At 44.4% G+C, this 20383-nt stretch overlaps 1 protein-coding gene across 1 annotated transcript in view; it reads left to right on the plus strand.

Annotated features, from left to right (window-relative positions):
* Window positions 1–20383, plus strand: part of EXOC4 (exocyst complex component 4) — a 487556-nt gene that overhangs the window by 45897 nt on the left and 421276 nt on the right. The window contains exons 4-5 of the mRNA XM_074168558.1: window positions 13874–14058; window positions 16469–16578. Of these exons, the coding sequence (XP_074024659.1) occupies window positions 13874–14058; window positions 16469–16578 (295 nt within the window). The remainder of the gene's footprint in view (window positions 1–13873; window positions 14059–16468; window positions 16579–20383) is intronic.

Here is a 20383-nt window from a genome sequence, read left to right on the forward strand (position 1 = left end):
GCGTGAGGTTCAAGGTTGGACTCGATGATCTGAAAGTCCCTTCCAACCTGGACAGTTCTATGATTCTTCCTTGAATTTGTCCCTGTCACTTTTTGCACCGGTTTAAACTTCCGGCTTCAATGCTGTCCTTGGGCAGTGAGTTCTGCGGCTGAGCTGTCTCACCTGCTGCTTGTCCGTGATACTGAATCTTTGATTTGGCAATTTAATCTGAATACCCAGGAGCTAATGAGGATCTGAGACTCAAAACTATTGCAGGTACCGGGGCAGTTCATGTCTCACAGAATCACAGAATGATATGGGGTTGGAAGGGACCTCTGGAGATCATCTAGTCCTACCCCCCTGCCAAAGCAGGTCTATCCAGAGCAGGTCCCACAGGAATGTGTCCAGGCGGGTTTTGAATGTCTCCAGAGAAGGAGACTCCACCACCTCTCTGGGTAGCCTCTTCCAGGGCTCTGCCACCCTCACAGGAAAGAAGTTTCCTCCTCATGTTTAGATGGAACTTCTTATGTTCCGGTTTGTGCCCATTACCTCTTGTCCTGTCACTGGGCACCACTGGAAACAGACTGGCCCCATCCTCCTGACACCCACCCTTTAAGTATTTATAGGTGTTGATGAGATCCCCCCTCAGTCTTCTCCAAACTAAAAAGACCCAAGTCCCTCTCCATCTCCTGCAGTCTCATCTCCATCGTGTTGTCACTCTAATGGAAAAAGTCTCGGGTGATTCTGTAATCCCAATAGACTTTCCCATTTTGGGGAAGTCGTTTGACCATACTGTTGTTGAAATTGCTCATGTTTTGTGTTAACGACCAAGTGAGCAGTTGGATGGTCCTTCTCCGTGGTTTTTAGCCACATTTTCCTTGAGCACTGCTTTTGGTCGCAGCACTTTATTACTAGAGAGACATTGATGAATTACAGCAAGTGGAGGAGGAAGTAGGATGATTGATGGGTGAGAGGACTAAGGCAAATTCCAAAGAATTAAATATATGTAGCTGGAGTAAAGGACAGCAAGTGAGGAACATAATTTTATAAAAAAAAAAAAATTGGAAGTTTGTAGAGGAAAATGGTAAGTTAGGCTGGGTCATTCCGGTTTAAACACTTAAATAAAGGACACTTGTGCTTTATATTAATGTGTTTATAAGAGATTTGCTTTGATGTTTTCATAAAGTAGGAGCAGTGGTCTTATCAGCAAGAGATACCAAAGTAACTTGTAAAATATAGCGTAATCCGGGCGGAACTGTAGTGGTTGTGTTGTCTAATAGACCTCCTCCGTGCTTGTGACTGATAACAGTGAAATTTATTTTTAGGAGAAAAGAGAAAAGAGGTAAGACTAGATGATTGATTTAGAAAGCAAAACTGTGGAGTTGGGCTTGCTGGAATTAGATTCACTGGAAAACACCTTTCTACTCTGTTAAAGTGTTAGAAAAAAAGAACTGTGTTACTCCTTAACCTTTCAGAGGGCTGGAGCCCCTCTGCTGTGAGGACAGGCTGAGAGAGCTGGGGTTGGTTCAGCCTGGAGAAGAGAAGGCTCCGGGGAGACCTTGGAGCCCCTTCCAGTCCCTAAAGGTCTCCAGGAAAGCTGGGGAGGAACTCTGGATCAGGGAGGGGAGCCATAGGATGAGGGCGAAGGGTTTGACGCTGAAAGAGGGGGGATTGAGATGAGATATTGGGAAGAACTTCTTTGCTGTGAGGGTGGTGAGAGCCTGGCCCAGGTTGCCCAGAGAAGCTGTGGCTGCCCCATCCCTGGTGGGGTTCAAAGCCGGGTTGGAGGGGGCTTTGAGCAACCTGGTCTGGTGGGAGGTGTCCCTGCTCATGGCAGGGGGGTTGGATCAAGATGGTCTTTAAGGTCCCTTCCAACTCTAACCACTCTATCATTCCATGATGTACACTTTCTTACTGTGGGGCACTGTGCCATCTGGCCGCTGTTTGTTGCCTCCTTGTGTAAAAGCGGCCTCATTTCAGTAATGTTGATGGCTGTGCTGGTGGGAATCTTGATATAAGGTGCTATGTTTAAGAGAAAACAAACCCCACAAACTAAATGTAATCCTTTTACCCTGTTCCTGTATGTGCATTTTCCCTGTCAAATAACCTTACGCTGACATTTATCTCAGGATGAACTGTTTTCTTGCAACCCAAGCACTTTTTTTTTGTGTGTGTAGCTCAGAATCTTTCAAACTAATCTTTGAAACTTCTCTCCCTTTTCTGCTTCAGTCACCTGCATCACTCTCCCCCTTCCTGAGCCATTTGGTCAGCAAATCCTTTTATCTTAAAATGGGAGTGACCTCAGCTATTTCCAAAATATTGCAACGGAATCATCATCTTTAGTCCTCAGTCTTTTATAGCTCTTCGTTTTGCTTTTAGCTTGTTAATTCTTACAAGATTGTTTAAAGGTGAACTAAATTGGTAGCAATTTCTTCCGTCATCTTAATATCCAGTACATTAATCAACACCTGGTCCTTTTCATCATCAGTGTTTTACAGCTACTCATTAATCCTCGGTTCCTGTGAGCCTGTTCACCTTTTCCTGTTTTTAAGGGGAAGGAGGCAATGACAGTCAGGAATAGCTATCTCGGATCCATAGAATCATAGAATCATCCAGGTTGGAAGAGACCCTTGGGATCATCGAGTCCAACCATCAACCCTACTCTACAAAGTTCTCCCCTACACCATATCCCCCAACACCACATCTAAACGGCTCTTAAACACATCCAGGGATGGTGACTCAACCCCCTCCCTGGGCAGCCTGTTCCAATGCCCGACCACTCTTTCTGTGAAAAATTCTTTCCTAATGTTCAGTCTAAACCTACCCTGTTGGAGCTTGAAGCCATTCCCTCTCGTTCTGTCATTAGTTACCTGTGAGAAGAGACCAGCACCAACCTCTCTACAGTGTCCTTTCAAGTAGTTGTAGAGAGTGATGAGGTCTCCCCTCAGCCTCCTCTTCCTCATACTAAACAGTCCCAGCTCCCTCAATCGCTCTTCATAGGATTTATTCTCCAGGCCCTTCACCAGCTTCGTTGCCCTCCTCTGCACTCGCTCCAGCACCTCGATATCTCTCTTGGATTGAGGTGCCCAAAACTGGACACAATACTCGAGGTGTGGCCTCACCAGTGCTGAGTACAGGGGCACAATCACCTCCCTACTTCTGCTGGTCACGCTATTTCTAATACAAGCCAGGATGCCGTTGGCTTTCTTGGCCACCTGGGCACACTGCCGGCTCATATTCAGCCGCTTGTCAATTAGAACCCCAATCCAATCCAATCCCTGTGATTTTTCATGTTTTCCATGCTTTTTCGCTATCAGCTCCCTGCTTTGGGACCATCTGGGTGTTAAGTTCAGGGTCATCTTATCTATCTCACCTTCAACGGTTTGTCTTGATATCAGTTCACACTGCGCTGTGCGCTGCCCCGTGGCGGTTTGGTTGCAGACAACTCCCAGGTTTTGGATTGCAGTTTGGGTGCGAGTTTTCCATGTGTCCCGTTATTTGGATGGCCCACCCTCAAAGGCAATAAATTTTCGGCTTCATCTTGATTCACCGTGCAACCAAAACAGTGAACAAATTTACAGCTGAAATACAGGCAATACTTGATAAGACTTACGTCAAGCTTCTAATTAAAAAAATATAAATGCAGCTTAAAAGCAGCTTAATCAATTACTCATTATGTATTTCCAGCAGTGGAGGTTCAAAGTACTCAACAGTCTTCTGCTCTCTGGATGTTAGCCCCACAAGGATGATGGAGGGACGTCTGTCCTATGAGGAAAAGCTGAGAGAGCTGGAGAAGAGAAGGCTCAAGGGCGATCTTAACAGGGATCTTAGTGATAGGACAACGAGTAACAGTTTTAAACTGAAAGAGAAGAGATTTAGATTAGATACTAGACAGAAATTCTTTGCTGTGAGGGTGGTGAGACCCTGGCCCAGGTTGCCCAGAGAAGCTGTGGATGCTCCATCCCGGAGGTGTTCAAGGCCAGGTTAGACAGGGCTTTGAGCACCCTGGTCTGGTGGGAGGTGTCCCTGCCCATGGCAGGGGGGTTGGACTAGATGATCTTTAGGGCCCTTCCAGCTCTATGAACATGTGTAAATACCTGAAAGGAGGGAATAAAGAAGATGGAACCAGGCTGTGTTCAGTGGTGCCCAGTGACAGGACCTGAGGCGATGGGCACAAACTCAAACACAGGAGGTTCCTTCTGAACATCAGGAAATGCTTTTTTACTGTGAGGGTGACCAAGCGCTGGCACAGGTTGCCCAGGGACATTGTGACATCTCTGTCCTTGGAGATACTCAAAAGCCATCTGGACATGGTCCTGGGCAACTGGCTCTGGGTGGCCCTGCTTGAGCAGGGAGGTTGGACCCGGTGACCTCAGGGGGTCGCTGCCAACCTCAACCATTCTGTGATACTGTGATTGTCTCCGTCATCCAAGGAAAATGTGGGAATTTTGCAGACAGTTCCTCAAGTTTGGGAACTCTTGCTTAATTTATGGCTAGTTAACACAAACTTCTGATCAGTGATTTGGGTTTTGAGGTGGGAATAGAAGAGAACGCAATTAAAAATCACTTAAGTAAACTTATTTTCTCACTCTTCTCCAGGTGCAATTTAAATCCAACACCTTTACTCCCCTCCTTTTTCTCAACTTGTTATTTCCATGGCTTATGCTCAATCTGTCACAGTTCCTCTTATGGTACAGAGAGTCAGTGTCATCTATAAGGGTTTCTTTCTGCTACTTTGCTTCTTACTGGTTTCCTCTGCAGCACTTTGGTTCTTCAGGTTTTCTTCTGCTACTGTTTTCCTTAGAGCGCCTGCTGCGCCAGCAGGTCGAGGGTGGGGATTCTGCCCCTCAGCCCAGCTCTGGTGAGACCTCACCTGGCTGGAGTACTGTGTCCAGCTCTGGAGTCCTCAGCACAGGAAGGACATGGACCTGTTGGAGCGGGGCCAGAGGAGGCCACGGAGATGCTGGGAGGGCTGGAGCCCCTCTGCTGTGAGGACAGGCTGAGAGAGTTGGGGGGGTTCAGCCTGGAGAAGAGAAGGCTCCGGGGAGACCTCAGAGCCCCTTCCAGTCCCTAAAGGGGGGGGCTCCAGGAAAGCTGGGGAGGGACTCTGGATCAGGGAGGGAAGCCATAGGAGGAGGAGGAATGATTTTAAACTGAAAGAGGGGAGATTTAAGTGAGATCTTAGGAAGAACTTCTTTGCTGTGAGGGTGGTGAGACCCTGGCCCAGGTTGCCCAGCGAAGCTGTGGCTGCCCCATCCCTGGAGGGGTTCAAGGCCAGGTTGGACGGGTCTTTGAGCAACCTGGTCTAGTGGGGGTGTCCCTGCCCATGGCAGGGGGTTGGAACTGGATGGTCTTGAAGGTCCCTTCCAACCAAAACCGTTCTATGAAACTTCAGTCCCTTTGAGGTGTCCCTGCTCCAGCATGGGTCACCCCCATGCCACAATTGCTCAGATGGTCCCCTTCCAAGAGTGTCTCTCCAGTTGCTTGCAGTTGCTGGTTTCTTTAAATATGTTGGAAGAGGGGTGCCATATCCCACCCTAACCAGCACAACCCACTGGAAAATTCCTTGTCATGGGTAATTCAGCATCTCTTTATGTTTGCAGTGTTAGAAGGTTGGAGGATCATTTCTCTAATGCATCATCTCCTCTTCCATTTATCACGTGTTAAATTTTTTTAATAGAGACCTATCACTTGTAGCTTTTCTGCCTTTTTACCCGTTGTAAAATCCCAGCAGCTGGAATGTGGGTCCTCCGTCTTAAGCAAATTTTTAAGGTTAGTTCCTTATAACTCAGGTGTATATTGAATTCCACGAACTGCTTGTTCGGATCTGGCTACGCACATTTAAGCCATTTTTTTTTTTTTTTTTTTTTTTTTTGTCACTTTGCTTTCCCGTACCTTTGGAAAGCGACTTCCCCATAAAAGCAGTAGATCAGTTCTCTTTTTAAATGTCAGCGTTGTCTTTATTCATCCAGAGAGGCAGCCGAAACCACCTAGGCTGCTGCTGTTTATTTGTTGGTTTATTCAGGAGGTTTTTTCCTTTTGTCCTATTGCTTTCTCTATGACTTTTTTTTTTTTTTTTTTTTGTTCTTCTTCATATTGTGACCCACCACATTGTTTTCCTTCAGTCTTTGCCGGTTGTTTGTGTTTTCGTATCTGTTGTCTGAACTCCAGACAGGCTGGTATCCCGGACAGGAAAGCATTTGGTTTTCTAGTTTGAACAACCCTTATCCTGGTTTTTTTTAAGTCTTGAAGAAGCACCTAGTTGAGGGCTCTCATTTTATTTCTCCTCATAGACTTCCAGCGCTCTGGAGCTCTAGAATTAATAGAAAAAAAAAAAAATCCTGTCTTTTCACACCTACTTTACAATGCTTTTTGGAAAATTAAAATACTCCTTAAAAAACCTTTTAAGGGAATATTTAGGTTTAGCTGCAAGCAGATTGGAAAGCTTTGGTCCAACTCAGGAAAGAAAGAAGAATTTTAACAAATATCTTGCTAGTCCTTAGCTTCTTGTTTGTTTTAAAACGCTAAATCAAAACCTTCCAAATTGGATGTTACGATAGGCAAATGTTGAGCTACGCTTTCTTTTTTTAGGGCAATTAAACCCTACTATAAACTGACTGTGACCTTTAAAAAAGCTGCATAATGGTTCCGTTTATTTTCTATAAACTTGCAATTTTTAGCTCATACAAATCAGAGCTCTTTTTCCAGGATTATTTCATTGATCTTTTTTTTTCTAAAGGGTCACTACTTAAAATAACAAGTGTTAATAATAAGTACAACAGTAGGTAGATACAGATAAGTAAATTTTAATACCAGAAAGACTATCAGATTATCTAAATCAATTTGTATCGTAATCCAGGCTAATCTTTTAATTTCTACTTGTCTAAATACAGTTATTTTATATTTATTTAAGTATGGTTTTCAACATGAGAGACAGACTTCTTTCAGAATTAAAAAAAATAAAGAATAAAAAAAGGTGGCGGGGGGGATTCTGTAGCCTTTTCATTTGGGATTATGTAGCTTTTCGTTTGGTGCTATTTCCTCGTGGTAAATAATCTTTTTAAAGAAGAAGTTTGTCTGCTGATTCACCTTCCATCTGTTATTCCTTGTTGCAGCTCTCTTTCACATCCCAACCCCTGCCCGAAGAAAAATGTTGGGGAACTCTTACCTGTAATTATCTTTGTGTTCAGGTGCTCAAACATAATGCCGTTATCTAACCCCAACTCCCACCCTCAGAAAAAAAAAAAACCACATAAAATTAATTTCCGTTTAGCTAAGCCGGGCAGGTGTAAGAAAGAGGATTGAAGGACTTTCGGGTGCTTTTTCTGGACCCTTGAACCACTCGTAGTTCTCTTCTCCACATCTAATTTTCAGGTTCTCTGATAAAGGCTGTTATTCCATTATCAGTCTTAACCAGAGTCTCGTAGAGAGAACTCTTCCCCTCTTTATACAATTCTACGTCTATTAGTCCCTTTTGTTAGGATGAATAGCACCCAGTGGGTAATAGGGGTATTAAAAACCAGGTAACTACTTGGGAAATCCAGTCTAAGCTGAAGGGAGAAAAGAAAGGGGAGAAAATATAATTAAATGTGATACCGTTTCGTGTTTTATAGCATCTTTAATCTTCATTATCCAACACACTTATCACAGCGAGGATAAGGAGCAAAAAGCAGGGGTGGTGTAGTAATTGCACCCTCAGTTAATTCCAGGGTGGCAATGAGAGGGAAAACGAGGTTCGGTTCCCTCTCTTGACTTCTTGGATACCCCAGGGTTGTGCCAAATCACACTGTGCTCCGTTATTTGGGTGTCCCACTCCTATATCTGCAGGATTATAGCCAGCAGGTCAAGGTAGGTGACCATGCAGTTTTGAGGCTGCAAGAAATACAGATGCCTTTTCTTGGAGATACCTCTTCTTTCCCAGGTATCTTTGGAGATACTTGGGAAAGGAACCACAGGGGAGCAAGTCCAGTGGAGAGCCTCCCAGGGTGGCTGGAGTTGGAAGCACGCGATGTAGAAGAAGGTGCTGCAGTAATTGGGTTTATTCAACCTGCAGAAAAGAGTGGGGTTTTGCTGTCTGTGGCCATCGAAAAAGAGTTAGAGGAGGAATGGAGCCAGGTTGCTCTCAGAAGTGCACAAACGAGAGGCAACAATCACCAGTTTCTGTGGGAGAAACTGTCTGGACATAAGGAGAGAATTCTTCCCCATGAGAGGGGTTAAACACCAGGAGCAAGGGACCAGACGGATGGCGAATCTCCCTGTGTGCAGATTTTAGTGAGATCACCAGCCTGATGTAACGTTGAAGTTAGCCCTGCTTTGAGCAGAGGGTTGGACTGGAAACCTCATGAGGTCCCTTCCAGGCTGGGTCAGTGTATTCTTGGGTCAGTGTATTTGTCCAGAGAAGCTGTGGCTGCCCCATTCCTGGAGGGGTTCAAGGCCAGGCTGGATGGAGCTTTGAGCAACCTGGTCTGGTGGGAGGTGTCCCTGCCCAGGGCAGGGGGGTTGGAACTAGATGGTCTTTAAGGTCCCTTCCAACCCAAACCATCCGATGATTATTCCATCAACAGTGTGAATGCTGATTCCTGACTTCATTGACTTGCTCTAACAGAAAATGTTGATGTCTGGGCTTGCTGCTGTTACACGTTGGTGTTTACTCAGTGACCGCAGCATGAATCTGAGCTGCTACGATTATTTCTCATCCTGGTATACGGGGATTATGCAGTTGTGCATTTGAGATCACTCTTAGGTAGGTGTTGATAGCCTTCGGCCTCACCTCAATCCTTAATGGCCGATGCCATTTAAGATGGCTTAAGAAAGACATTGAGGGGCTGGAGCGGGTCCAGAGAAGGGCAATGGAGCTGGTGAGGGGTCTGGAGCACAAGTCTTGTGAGGAGCGGCTGAGGGAGCTGGGGGTGTTCAGCCTGGAGAAAAGGAGGCTGAGGGGAGACCTTCTCGCTCTCTACAACTCCCTGAAAGGAGGGTGTAGCCAGGGGGGGTCGGTCTCTTCTCCCAAGGAACAGGCGATGGGACAAGAGGAAATGGCTGCAAGTTGCACCAGGGGAGGTTCAGTGTGGATATTACGAACAACTTCTTCACTGAAAAGGTTATCAAGGCTTGGCAGAGGCTGCCCAGGGAAGCGGTGGAGTCACCATCCCTGGAGGTATTTAAAAGCCGGGCAGATGTGGTGCTGAGGGACAGTCAATGTTTTGTCAGTGTTGGGTTGATGGTTGGACTTGATGATCTGAAAGGTCCCTTCCGACCTGGACAATTCTATGATTCTAAATGCCTTTTAATTATGATGTACAAGAAGCTCTGTAAAGCAGAGATGAATGTGGTAGGAGACTGCAACCAGAGAAGCTGGCTTGTTCTGGCAATGGACAAGAGGATGGTTTATTCTACTTCTCTAATTGTAGACTTATTTAATTTTCCAGCACTGCTGTTTTTGAAGTGGGCGTTCAAAACGCTGCTGGTGAACGGAAAAAATCCCAAACTTGTTATAATGTACTGGAGATATTAAAAACCAATGCAGAGATGTTGTAGCTTGTAAAGTTTTTCTGTTTTTAATTGTTCAGAGTAGTAAAATTAAAATCTGAATAAGTGATACAGATAATTAGAAGTAAAGGGCTTCTGTCTGTCTGAGGACTCCAGATAACTCTGTAATAAATGAGTGGAAAAAAGAATAGATACAATTTAAGGTCCCTATTTTTTTTTCTTTGAAGCTTAATATTCTAGAGGGCGGGAGAAAGTTGCCTTTTAAAATGTGAAAAGCTTCTTATGTTTAGTAATGGTGCTAGAAGTATAGAATCGTAGAATGGTTAGAGTTGGAAGGAACCTTAAAGATCATCGAGTTCCAACCCCCTGCCATGGGCAGGGACACCTCCCACCAGACCAGGTTGCTCAAAGCCTCCTCCAGCCTGGCCTTGAACCCCTCCAGGGATGGGGCAGCCACAGCTTCTCTGGGCAACCTGGGCCAGGGTCTCACCACCCTCACAGCAAAGAATTTCTTCCCAAGATCTCATCTGAATCTCCCCTCTTTCAGTTTCAAACTGTTCCCCCTCGTCCTATGGCTCCCCTCCCTGATCCAGAGTCCCTCCCCAGCTTTCCTGGAGCCCCTTTAGGGACTGGAAGGGGCTCTGAGGTCTCCCCGGAGCCTTCTCTTCTCCAGGCTGAACCCCCCCAACTCTCTCAGGTTCTTCTCCCAGCAGAGGGGCTTCAGCCCTTGCAGAATCTTTGTGACCCTCTGCGAATCTGGGCTGCTGCTTTATACCTTGCTTATTCCCAAAGTTCATCTTTCTGTAAGGAAAAATACAGAAAGGAGAAATACTCGGTTTCTTTTTTTTAACGTAATGTTTATACTTGTTACCACCAAAACCTTACCTTGACTTCCAGGAACTGGGATCGAACCTGTAGTTACTTTTGAGACCCAAACTGTTATGTCTTGATAGTTGGTGGTGCTGGGAAGTGAAACATTGGAAGAGAGCCGTCCAGTGAGACTTTCCTGGAGCGCGGCTCCTCGGGTTAAAAGGCCCTGGGTGCGTGGGATGTTGGAACTTGCCCGTGTTATTTACCTGCAGAGTCCAGTCCCTGGGGAAGTTGCGTTTATCAAGGACGTAACTTCCAGCTTGTCTGACGGCAAATAGGTAGTGTCAGAAAGGCCATCAAACCCACCCAATGAATACCACCAAAAATAAAAAAAAAACCCAAATTGGCTTTTTCCAGAAGAAAGATCAGTGTGTAACAGTGTGTTTGTTTTGGTTTTGTTGGGGTTTTTGGGTGGGGTTTTTTGGTGGTGTTTTTTTGTTTTGGTTTGGTGTTTTTTTTTTTTTTAAAGTACAATAAATGATTGACTTCCATTTGTTTCTTAAAATTCGTATTTGAGTGTTGTACGTTGGGCTTAATGAGTTTTGAGAATCGTTAACTCTTTAGGAATTGGGACGATAAAAATAGAACCGAATGATCCGAGGGGAAAGCTTTACATTCCTGGTGCTTGGGGTTTAGATAATGCTCTTCCCGAATGTCTTGGAACCTTTTTTAATGTCATTTTCCTGCTTGCTTTCAGTTCTTCCCTCCCTGCTTTTTTATCTCTCGGCTTCGCAGTTTGACAAATGTTGTTCCCGCTCTTGTTCTTGCTTTGCTGAAATTGCTGACAGCTTTCGGGGCAGCGACGAATTCCTGCGACTCCCCTGAAGTGACTGGAGGGAGGGGGGGTGGGATTAAAGCGCCTTTGGAACTGGGAAATGTGGGGTACGTCCCTACCTGCCAAAGGAAGAAGAGGGAAAATTAGCACTTTAACTTCTGCCAAAGGTTTCCAAGAGCCTTCTCTATTTGTATGTCCTGGGCGTGCCAGCTTTTTGGGGGAGAAGTACATTTTTCCTTCATCTGTGGTGTGGTTTTGCAATGTCTTATGGCCAAACTTAAAAAAAAAACTGTTCACAAATAGAGGATGGATGAGGACATCTGTCTGATGAGGAAAGGCTGAGGGACTTGGGTCTTTTTAGTCTGGAGAAGAAAAGGCTGAGAGGGGATCTTATCAACGCCTATAAATACTTAAAGGGTGGGTATCAGGAGGATGGGGCCAGTCTTTTTCCAGTGGTGCCCAGGGACAGGACAAGAGGTAATGGGCACAAACCGGAACATAAGAAGTTCCATCTCAACATGAGGAGGAACTTCTTTCCTGTGAAGGTGGCAGAGCCCTGGAAGAGGCTGCCCAGAGAGGTGGTGGAGTCTCCTTCTCTGGAGACATTCCAAACCCTCCTGGACATGTTCCTGTGCAACCTGCTCTGGCTGGACCTGCTTTGGCAGGGGGCTTGGACTAGATGATCTCCAGAGGTCCCTTCCAACCCCATATCATTCTGTGGTTCTGTAATAGTGCTTTGTGTTGAGTGATAGAACTCCGTAAATGCTGTTGAAGTTGCAGCCTTGGTGGGCTCAGGAGGAGCCTCTTCAGTCCCCTGTGATTAATGCCAGGATTCAAATGAATTCTCAAGGCTGAGCTCTATCGTGAAGACCAGAAGGAAGCCCACACTCTCACCGTCCATGCGGAGAAGAGAGTTTCATAGTTAGGGATTTCTTGGCAAAGTTTTTCAGGAGGAAGGAAAAAGTGCAGCTGCCTTTTAGAAACTACTCGTAATTTTGAAAGCCCGACTGCCCCAAAGCTATTTCAGGGTCGTTCTTGACTTGGAGGCAAAGCAATACCTTGTTGATAAATGTTCTCTCGGTGTATTTAGTATTTACTGGTATTAAGGGACCGGACCTGAGCTTGGATGTTCTGCTTACTGTGTCTCTTTGCTTTTCATTTTTAACGTTTAGCTGACAGGTTTGCTATAAACTTAAACCCTGAAGTGCAAGCAAATGTCTTATTTCGCTAAGAGTATCTTCAGTTATTAGGGAATGATTTTTCTTCCCCCAGTTTGAAATCTGTGCTTCTCTCTATGCAAACACGATACACTATTTCTACTTTCTCACAACAGCAGCACTGAGATTTTGGAAACTCCAGAGGGATGCCACGATTTTATTTGATTTTTATTTCGTGACTGGGGAAGTGCTCTTTTAAATAGTTAGAAAAACAAGTAAACTGGGAGAGATGCAAATTGATAGTGTTGCTTTTATGCACTGATTAGTCATTCCTCGTGGCTTTTGTCCACGTTTTTTTGGGGGATATAAATGGAAATTAGGGCTACAAAGATGATGAGGGGCCTAGAACATCTCTCTGAGAGGAAAGGCTGAGGGACTTGGGTCTTTTTAGTCTGGAGAAGACTGAGGGGGGGTCTGATCAACGCCTATAAATACTCAAAGGGTGGGTGTCAGGAGGATTGGGCCAGTCTTTTTTTCAGTGGTGCCCAGGGACAGGACAAGAGGGAATGGTCACAAACTTGAACAGAGGAAGCTCCATTTAAACATGAGGAGGAATGTCTTTCCTGTGAGGGTGGCAGAGCCCTGGAAGAGGCTGCCCAGAGAGGTGGTGGAGTCTCCTTCTCTGGAGACATTCCAAACCCACCTGGCCACGTTCCTGTGTAGCCTACTCTAGGTGGACCTGCTTTGGCAGGGGGTTGGACTAGAAGATCTCCAGAGGTCCCTTCCAACCCCATATCATTCTGTGTTTCTGTGAAATTAGGTTCCTCAGTCTAGTACCCACAGGTTGTCGGCTGGGCTCTATTGAAGTGCATCAGCAGAGAAGTGGTACCTATGGCCTGTTTATTTTACTGCATGTCTACATCCCTCTCTGTTGCTTCTGTAAAGTTATTTTCCTTAATTTGAGCCTTAATAATCAAACACTAAAAAAAACCCCACATTCGTTAGAGTTCAGAATTACCTTTGAACTAGCAATAGCTTCATGAATCCGATGGCTGTTTATTTAAATTGTGTGGTTACACAACATAGCGGCCAGGTAGGCTGGAAGTTGAGGCCTTCAAAGCTTTCTCAGCTATGTCATGATATCACTTTAGGCAAATAAAATTTAAGCCGTTTTCTCCCTGTTTATAGAATTGAGAATAATGTTTTGTTAGTGTTTCTGTGAGGAAAAGAATAAAGGCAATCAGACATCATTGTCAGTATCTTTTTCGAACGCTTTTCTACTTGATAATCTTCTTATTTTGTGATAAACTGTGCTTTGATTTTTATTTAACGAACTGTGTTTTAACTAACTTGTTTTATACATATGCTCAAAATGTTTGAAAACTGCTCATTAAATCTGAGTTGTTCGGATATTGGACCCTTTTTATATATTGAATTTTCTTTTAGGAATAGAAATGAATAAATAATACTTAAATGTTTTCTTCTTTTAAAAGGATTTATGGGTAGAATGATCATGGTATTCAGACCCCATCCTAAGCGAAGAGAAGAGTCATGAGAGATGAATGACTTGACCTTTAAAAGTTGTTACATGTTCTTCTTGCAGGTGTCAGCGGTGGACTCCTTGGAGGGTCCCCTCCTTCAGGTGGAGGGACTGAGTGACCTGAGGCTGGAGCTCCACAGTAAGAAGATGAACATGCACTTGGTCCTGATAGATGAACTACACCGTCACCTTTACATCAAATCTACTAACCGAGTAGGACAACGCAACAAGGAGAAAGGGAGAATAAGGTGGGTTTGGTGCGACGCCGTCTGAGGGCAACGGGTCTTGGAGGGAAGAGGACGACGCTCTCCCTTTCCTAAGTAGAAACTTTCTTGGGAAAGTGCCATCGACTTACACCTCAACCTCTCATTTTTGGCAAGCAAATTTCTCATGCTTATGGCTGTGGGGAGCAGAAAAAACTCCAAATATGTTGATGTGCCTTCGAGCCTGTGAACAGTCTGTTCTCGTTCTTTCACTTTTGCTTAGGGATTCTGATGGCTTTTTGCTGCTTCCCACAGAATTATGATGAGGTCAGTTCCTTTTAGCATTCTTTTTGTTCTCTGATGTGTATACCTTTCCTACAAATGTCCTGATCATGAGGCTCAGGTCAGGCAAATGGAAGAACAGGGGGAAAAATCACTCATGTTTTCTAGCAAACGTCCAAAGTTTAAAAGATTTCCAGGTGTAGTAGCCAGAGGCCACAACATTGAAATGCCTGAGCAGTGTCTTGGCTGTTGTGTTTTAAAGACGTTGAAACTTCATAGAATCATAGAATGGTTAGAGTAGTAAGGGACCGTAAAGACCATCTGGTTCCAACCCCCCTACCATGGGCAGGGACACCTCCCACCAGACCAGGTTGCTCAAAGCCCCACCCAACCTGGCCTTGAACCCCTCCAGGAATGGGGCAGCCACAGCTTCTCTGGGCAACCTCTTCCAGTGTCTCACCACCCTCACAGTAAATAATTTCTTTCTTGTATCTAATCTAAATCTCCCCTCTTTCAGTTTAAAACCATTACCCCTCGTCCTATCGCCCCACTCTCTGCTCAAGAGTCCCTCCCCATCTCTCCTGTAGGCCCCCTTCAGGTACTGGAAGGCCGTTATAAGGTTTCCCTGGAGCCTTCTCTTCTCCAGGCTGAACAACCCCAACTCTCTCAGCCTGTCCTCACAGGAGAAGTGCTCCAGCCCTCTGATCGTCTTTGTGGCCCTCCACTGGACCCGTTCCAACAGGTCCATGTCCTTCTTATGTCGGGGGCCCCAGAGCTGCTTCTTACCTGGTTGATGCCTCTCATCAGTGGAAATTCAGCTTAAGTATAGGTGCCTGCCTAATTTTTCCTAAATTTTATGACTTACAAGTTTTAGGGCAGTGGAGCTGTTGAGAGGGAAGGAAGTAAGACAGTGGCTGGAGAAGAGAAACACGGTATTGACAATAAGGTCTGTAGAGCAGGACAGGGTTGGGAGTAAAAGGGGAGCCAGCATATGATAAAGATGCAGAGAAAAGATAAATTAGCATTTTATTATGAGAAGTAATAAAAAAAATGCTTACAAAAAATAAGAGGAGAGATAGTAAGTTACATTAAATGTATTTATGAAATAAAGGATTGATTGAAGTTGAAATTTCTAGGAAGAAGGGCTGCTAGCAAGTCATCAGTCTCTTCCTTACTCATCTTGTTAATTAAAAACAGACACAAAGCTTTGGTGTACCCAGACTGTGCGACTGCTAATTAACTGCAGTTTTCTACGACTGCTACAGGGACCCTTATCTCTTCCTTGTTTTCTGTCTTTTTTCCCGTTCCCTGTTGCACGTTGTTGATGTTGGATAACACGAACTCTTGCATCAAGGACAGTCTTGTTGCTGTGTTTCAGTTGCTGTCCTAGACTGGCCGTTGACCCAGGATGCAATAATGTTTAGAATTATTTCTTGTATTGGCTTTTTTATTTAACAGAATGCATAGCTAATCCCTCTAAGCATGCTATTGTGAGTGTATAGGGAGTATAGGTGGTTCTTATGCAGGATAGTAGGCTTAACCCTTCTCTTTCCAGGCTCCTATAAGTATTTTGACCTCTAAGGGAACAAACTCAACTCCATTAGAGCAACCTTCTCCACTTCTTTCTCTTAAGAATGATTTCTTGCTGGTGTTCCTCTGCCACATCCAGCTTCGTGCCTTTCATTACGCAGCTAGGGCAGTGTGACACGTTTTTGGCAAATAATACTATGTGAATTTATTGTGAAAATGACCAAGTAGAAAGTCTTGCCTTTCTGAATAAGAAGGTTCGTTTGAGAGGGATGCATGTAGGTGTGCACAGAACAGGAATTTAAAGGGGAGGAAAACCAGTGGAGTTTTCTAGAGGAAGCTAGAAGAGCTTGAAGGATTAAGGAGCTGACAGAACGAGGATGGGGGCATCTCTCCTCCTCAATATGTAGTTTTCCAGAAAGATCATTACAATTCCATGTTAATTTATCATCATGCTAGCAGTTGTTAATTGTGCTGGAGGTGAATGTGTCTGTTGGGAAATAATAATGTGCCTTGTATCAGAACTGTGTCTTATGTGTATCTATTGCTCAGGCTTTCAAATTTAAGAAACAAATGGATTATTTGTTGTGATCTAACATTGTAAATAATGGTAAACTGTTTGCTTCAATTCTTTCCCCTCGCACAGTTCACTCGTGAAAGATGCCTCTCCTGTACCTCTTATGGATGTTACGAACTTGTCTACACCTCGAAAGTTCCTTGAAACTTCCCAGTTCAGTACTCCAGGAAGCTCCAGCAGTGAGTATTTAAGTCACATGCATTCCTCACGGAATTACTTTGTAGATCTTCAGCAGATTTTACAGGAGTAGTGGTAGGCATATCGTCCCCTCTTCATGGTTGGCTGCTGATGGGAGGTCCTGAGACAAAAAGTTAGGGAGTGATTTGTGCGACGTCATGAAATAAGTGGTTGGTATGTCCAGGGGCAGAACTTGGCCATATCTGTATTTTTCTTTTTGCAAATCATCCTTTCCTTTTCCCCCCACACATCAGCTTCAATTAAATATACTTAGTTTTCTGTGCCTTTTCTGATCTTAGAATCACAGAATGGTTGGACTTGGAAGGGACCTTAAAGATCAAGTTCCAACCCCCCTGCCATGGGCAGGGACACCTCCACTAGAGCAGGTTGCTCAAAGCCCCCTCCAACCTGGCCTTGAACCCCTCCAGGGATGGGGCATCCACAGCTTCTCTGGGCAACTTGGGCCAGGCTCTCACCACCCTCACAGCAAAGAATTTCTTCTTAGTATCTCATCGCAATCTCCCCTCTTTCAGTTTAAAACCGTTCCCCTCCTCCTAGGGCTCCCCTCCCTGACCAAGAGTCCCTCCCCAGCTTTCCTGGAGCCCCTTTAGGGACTGGAAGGGGCTCGAAGGTCTCCCCGGAGCCTTCTCTTCTCCAGGCTGAACCCCCCCAACTCTCACAGCAGAGGGGCTCCAGCCTTCAGATCATCTCTGTGGCCTCCTCTGGCCCTGCTCCAACAGGTCCATGTCCTTCTGACGTTGATGTACATGGTGCAGAAGTTTTTTTGCTGTGTTGGAGTCAAAAAGTCAAAGCTTTTCCTTGTGGGAACTTGGTAACTTTGATGAAAGCTCTGTCTATAGGCAGGAATAATCTGGGGGTGATCTTTGTGTTCCTGTTACTACAACAAACAGTGAGCAAAATACTTGGTTTCGTTGGGCTTTGGTATGAGCCTTTGAAATTGGTGCTGCACAGATGGGGATTTAATCCTTGTATTGTTTCAGTAGATTAATAAGTGGGGTTGTCCTTGTTTAACAAACAAATAAAATTAATAATATAGAAGTGACCTACATCTCTCCCCCACTTTTTTTTTTTCACAAATTTACTTTCAGTATTCCTCAAATGCAGAGAATCTTTTCTTTTCTTCTCATTAATTCTTTTGTCTTTATTTTTTTCTGCTTGTTTCTGGTTTTTCTTGTCCTGCTCGCCTACTAAAGTCTTTTGTTTGATCGTTGTTATCTTTCGCTCTTGTAGGGGTGTTTGTTATTTAGTCCTGTTCCTGTAGGGTTGGCTGCTCTCTCGGAGCCTGAGGCTGTATTTCTACACAGTGGAGGTTTTGTGAGGAGCCACTTATGACATGCCAATAGAAACTTTCAGACCTGGAAACTGCAGCTTGGTCATGGAAAACTGGAAGAGAAGAACCATGTGAAAATTCTGGGGAAAAAAACCCTTAATTCCTGTTCTTTTACCCTGTGATCAGTTCAGTTCATTTTAATGCTAAAGATCGCATGATTTTGGGGAGCTGAGGAAGCTGAATCTGAGTCTCACCGCTGATAATGTCAACCTACTTCCTTTTCAGTGAGTTAGTTGTATAGTGTCTGCCATTATTTTCCACCCAAAATATTAGTCTTCTGTATAGTAAGAAAAAAAAATAAAGTCTGAGGTTATGGAGCTCATGGGGATCTCCCATCACACCTTCCAACGGGGAAGAGACAGCAGGAGATGTCTGAAGTTCTGCCTATTGAAGAAGGGAAATCCTATCTTTCTTTCAGTACCTTTTGTGTCTTCCTTAGTTGTTTTGTTTTTGTTTTTTTTTTTTTAATTTAATTGCTAGTGTAATATGAACCTTAAATATGCTCTGAGAAGAATTTTGTGACCTTTGAAGACTTCCAGAGTCTTCAAAGAAGACTTCCAGAGCCAAACGTCATCGCATCTGCTGGGTTTGCTAAGAGGTTTCTTAGTATCCAGAGCTGGCCAAGAAGTGTTTTTCCTACCTGTAACCAGTTGCAAACAGTAAACCTGTTTGTAAAAATAAATGCAGTTTTAGTGTTCGTGCTGGACTACTGCAGTTCTCTCTTAAAAGGAAAGTCCCAAGGCATCCTGCTTTTTCAGAACCCAGGGTTCCATGAACACTGACCTTAGTGGTCCCTTTTATTTACTGCCCTTTTCCTTGAGCGGAGTCCAATTCAAGTTTACTGTGCAGATCTTCAGTGTACAGTTCTTGTACCGAACCGGCTGTGATCATCCATGACAGTCCTATCCATCATGGCCTCAAATTACACCAGGGGAGGTTTAGATTGGATATTAGGAAAAATTTCTTCACCAAAGGGTTTTCAAGCCTTGGAAGAGGCTGCTGAGGGAAGTGGTGGAGTCGCCATCCCTGGAGGGAATTAAAAGCCGGGCAGACGTGGTTCTGAGGGACATGGTTTAGGGATGACTTTTGTCAGTTAGGTTGAGGTTGGACTCGGTGATCTAAAAGGTCCCTTCCAACCCAGACAATTCTATGATTCTATGATTATGACTTTGTATTATATGTAGACTCCCGGTTGTTGATGGAGGAAGTATTCTGAGGAGCAGAACCAAAACTAACCAACCTTAGTTCCAAAGTAACAAATCTGCTTATCTTGATGCAGTGGGAATCAAATCGAAATTCCAGATTTTGATAAAATTTTCCAAAATGAATTAAAAGCAATCCTGGGTTATCCCTCTGACAGGGATGTTCATAAACTTGCCTGAGGTACCTTCTACAAAGCCCTAGTGATGTGCATTAAGACAGAAAGGTAAACCAGCATGTGGAGGATGCCCCTTATATAAGGTAGGAGCAAAGTGCAAGATATTTAATTTGATTCCATTTTTTTGTCAGGGATGAAGCCAAGACTCTTCCACCATCTTTGACTTAGAATAGGGTGTGGGACCCCTATTTAATGTATTAGCCCCAGTTTGAATATTGAGGTTTGGGATTTGGGCCATTCAGACGTTTCTTCTTAGACTAATGAGACTATGTTTTCAAATAAAAAAGTTTATTGGGTTATTCCTTTTTTTTTTTTTTTTTTAATTAGTGGTTCTCCCCACAGTATAACAGGCAAAGTTTGCATGTGTAAGAAGACAAAAGGGTGTGTTATTAATCACTTGTGCTAGCAGAACAAGAAGTGGTACTTGCATTCCTAAAGCATAGCTGGGTGAGTGTTTTCTGACTCATTTCGGCCTACAGGAGAGCCGGAGAGGGACTCTTTGTCAGGAGATGTAGTGACAGGACAAGGGGTAATGGTTTTAAATTGGAAGAGGGGAGATTTAGATTAGATATTAGGAGGAAATTATTTACTGTGAGGGTAGCGAAGCACTGGAACAGGTTGCCCAGGGAAGCTGTGGATGCCCCATCCCTGGAGATGTTTAAGGCCAGGCTGGACGGGGCTTTGAGCAACCTGCTCTAGTGGAGGTGTCCCTGCCCATGGCAGGGGGGTTGGAACTGGATGATCTTTAAGGTCCCTTCCAACTCGAACCATTCTATGATTCTATGATTTGCGACTTCTAAACATCAATAAGCTCTCCTTTTATTTGCTCCATGCAACGTTGATGGTGTTTGAGATCACTTGTCCTAACGTGTTACTTCATGCCGTATTTGAAAGAAGGTTCTAGGGTACAAGCAACAGGTTAAGAACCGCAGCAGTGGTCTCTGAGTTGTTTGTGAACATAAAACGAGGTGGTTCCTTTCACTCTGAATGCCTGAACCCAAAAGCTCTGATGGCTTCATCCTCAATTCTAGTAAATCTGTATAGATCAGTTGAGAATCTGCCTTAAAAAAATCCTCAT

Source organism: Numenius arquata, chromosome 2, assembly GCF_964106895.1.
Source record: "Numenius arquata chromosome 2, bNumArq3.hap1.1, whole genome shotgun sequence".
NCBI classification, from domain to species: Eukaryota; Metazoa; Chordata; class Aves; order Charadriiformes; family Scolopacidae; genus Numenius; species Numenius arquata.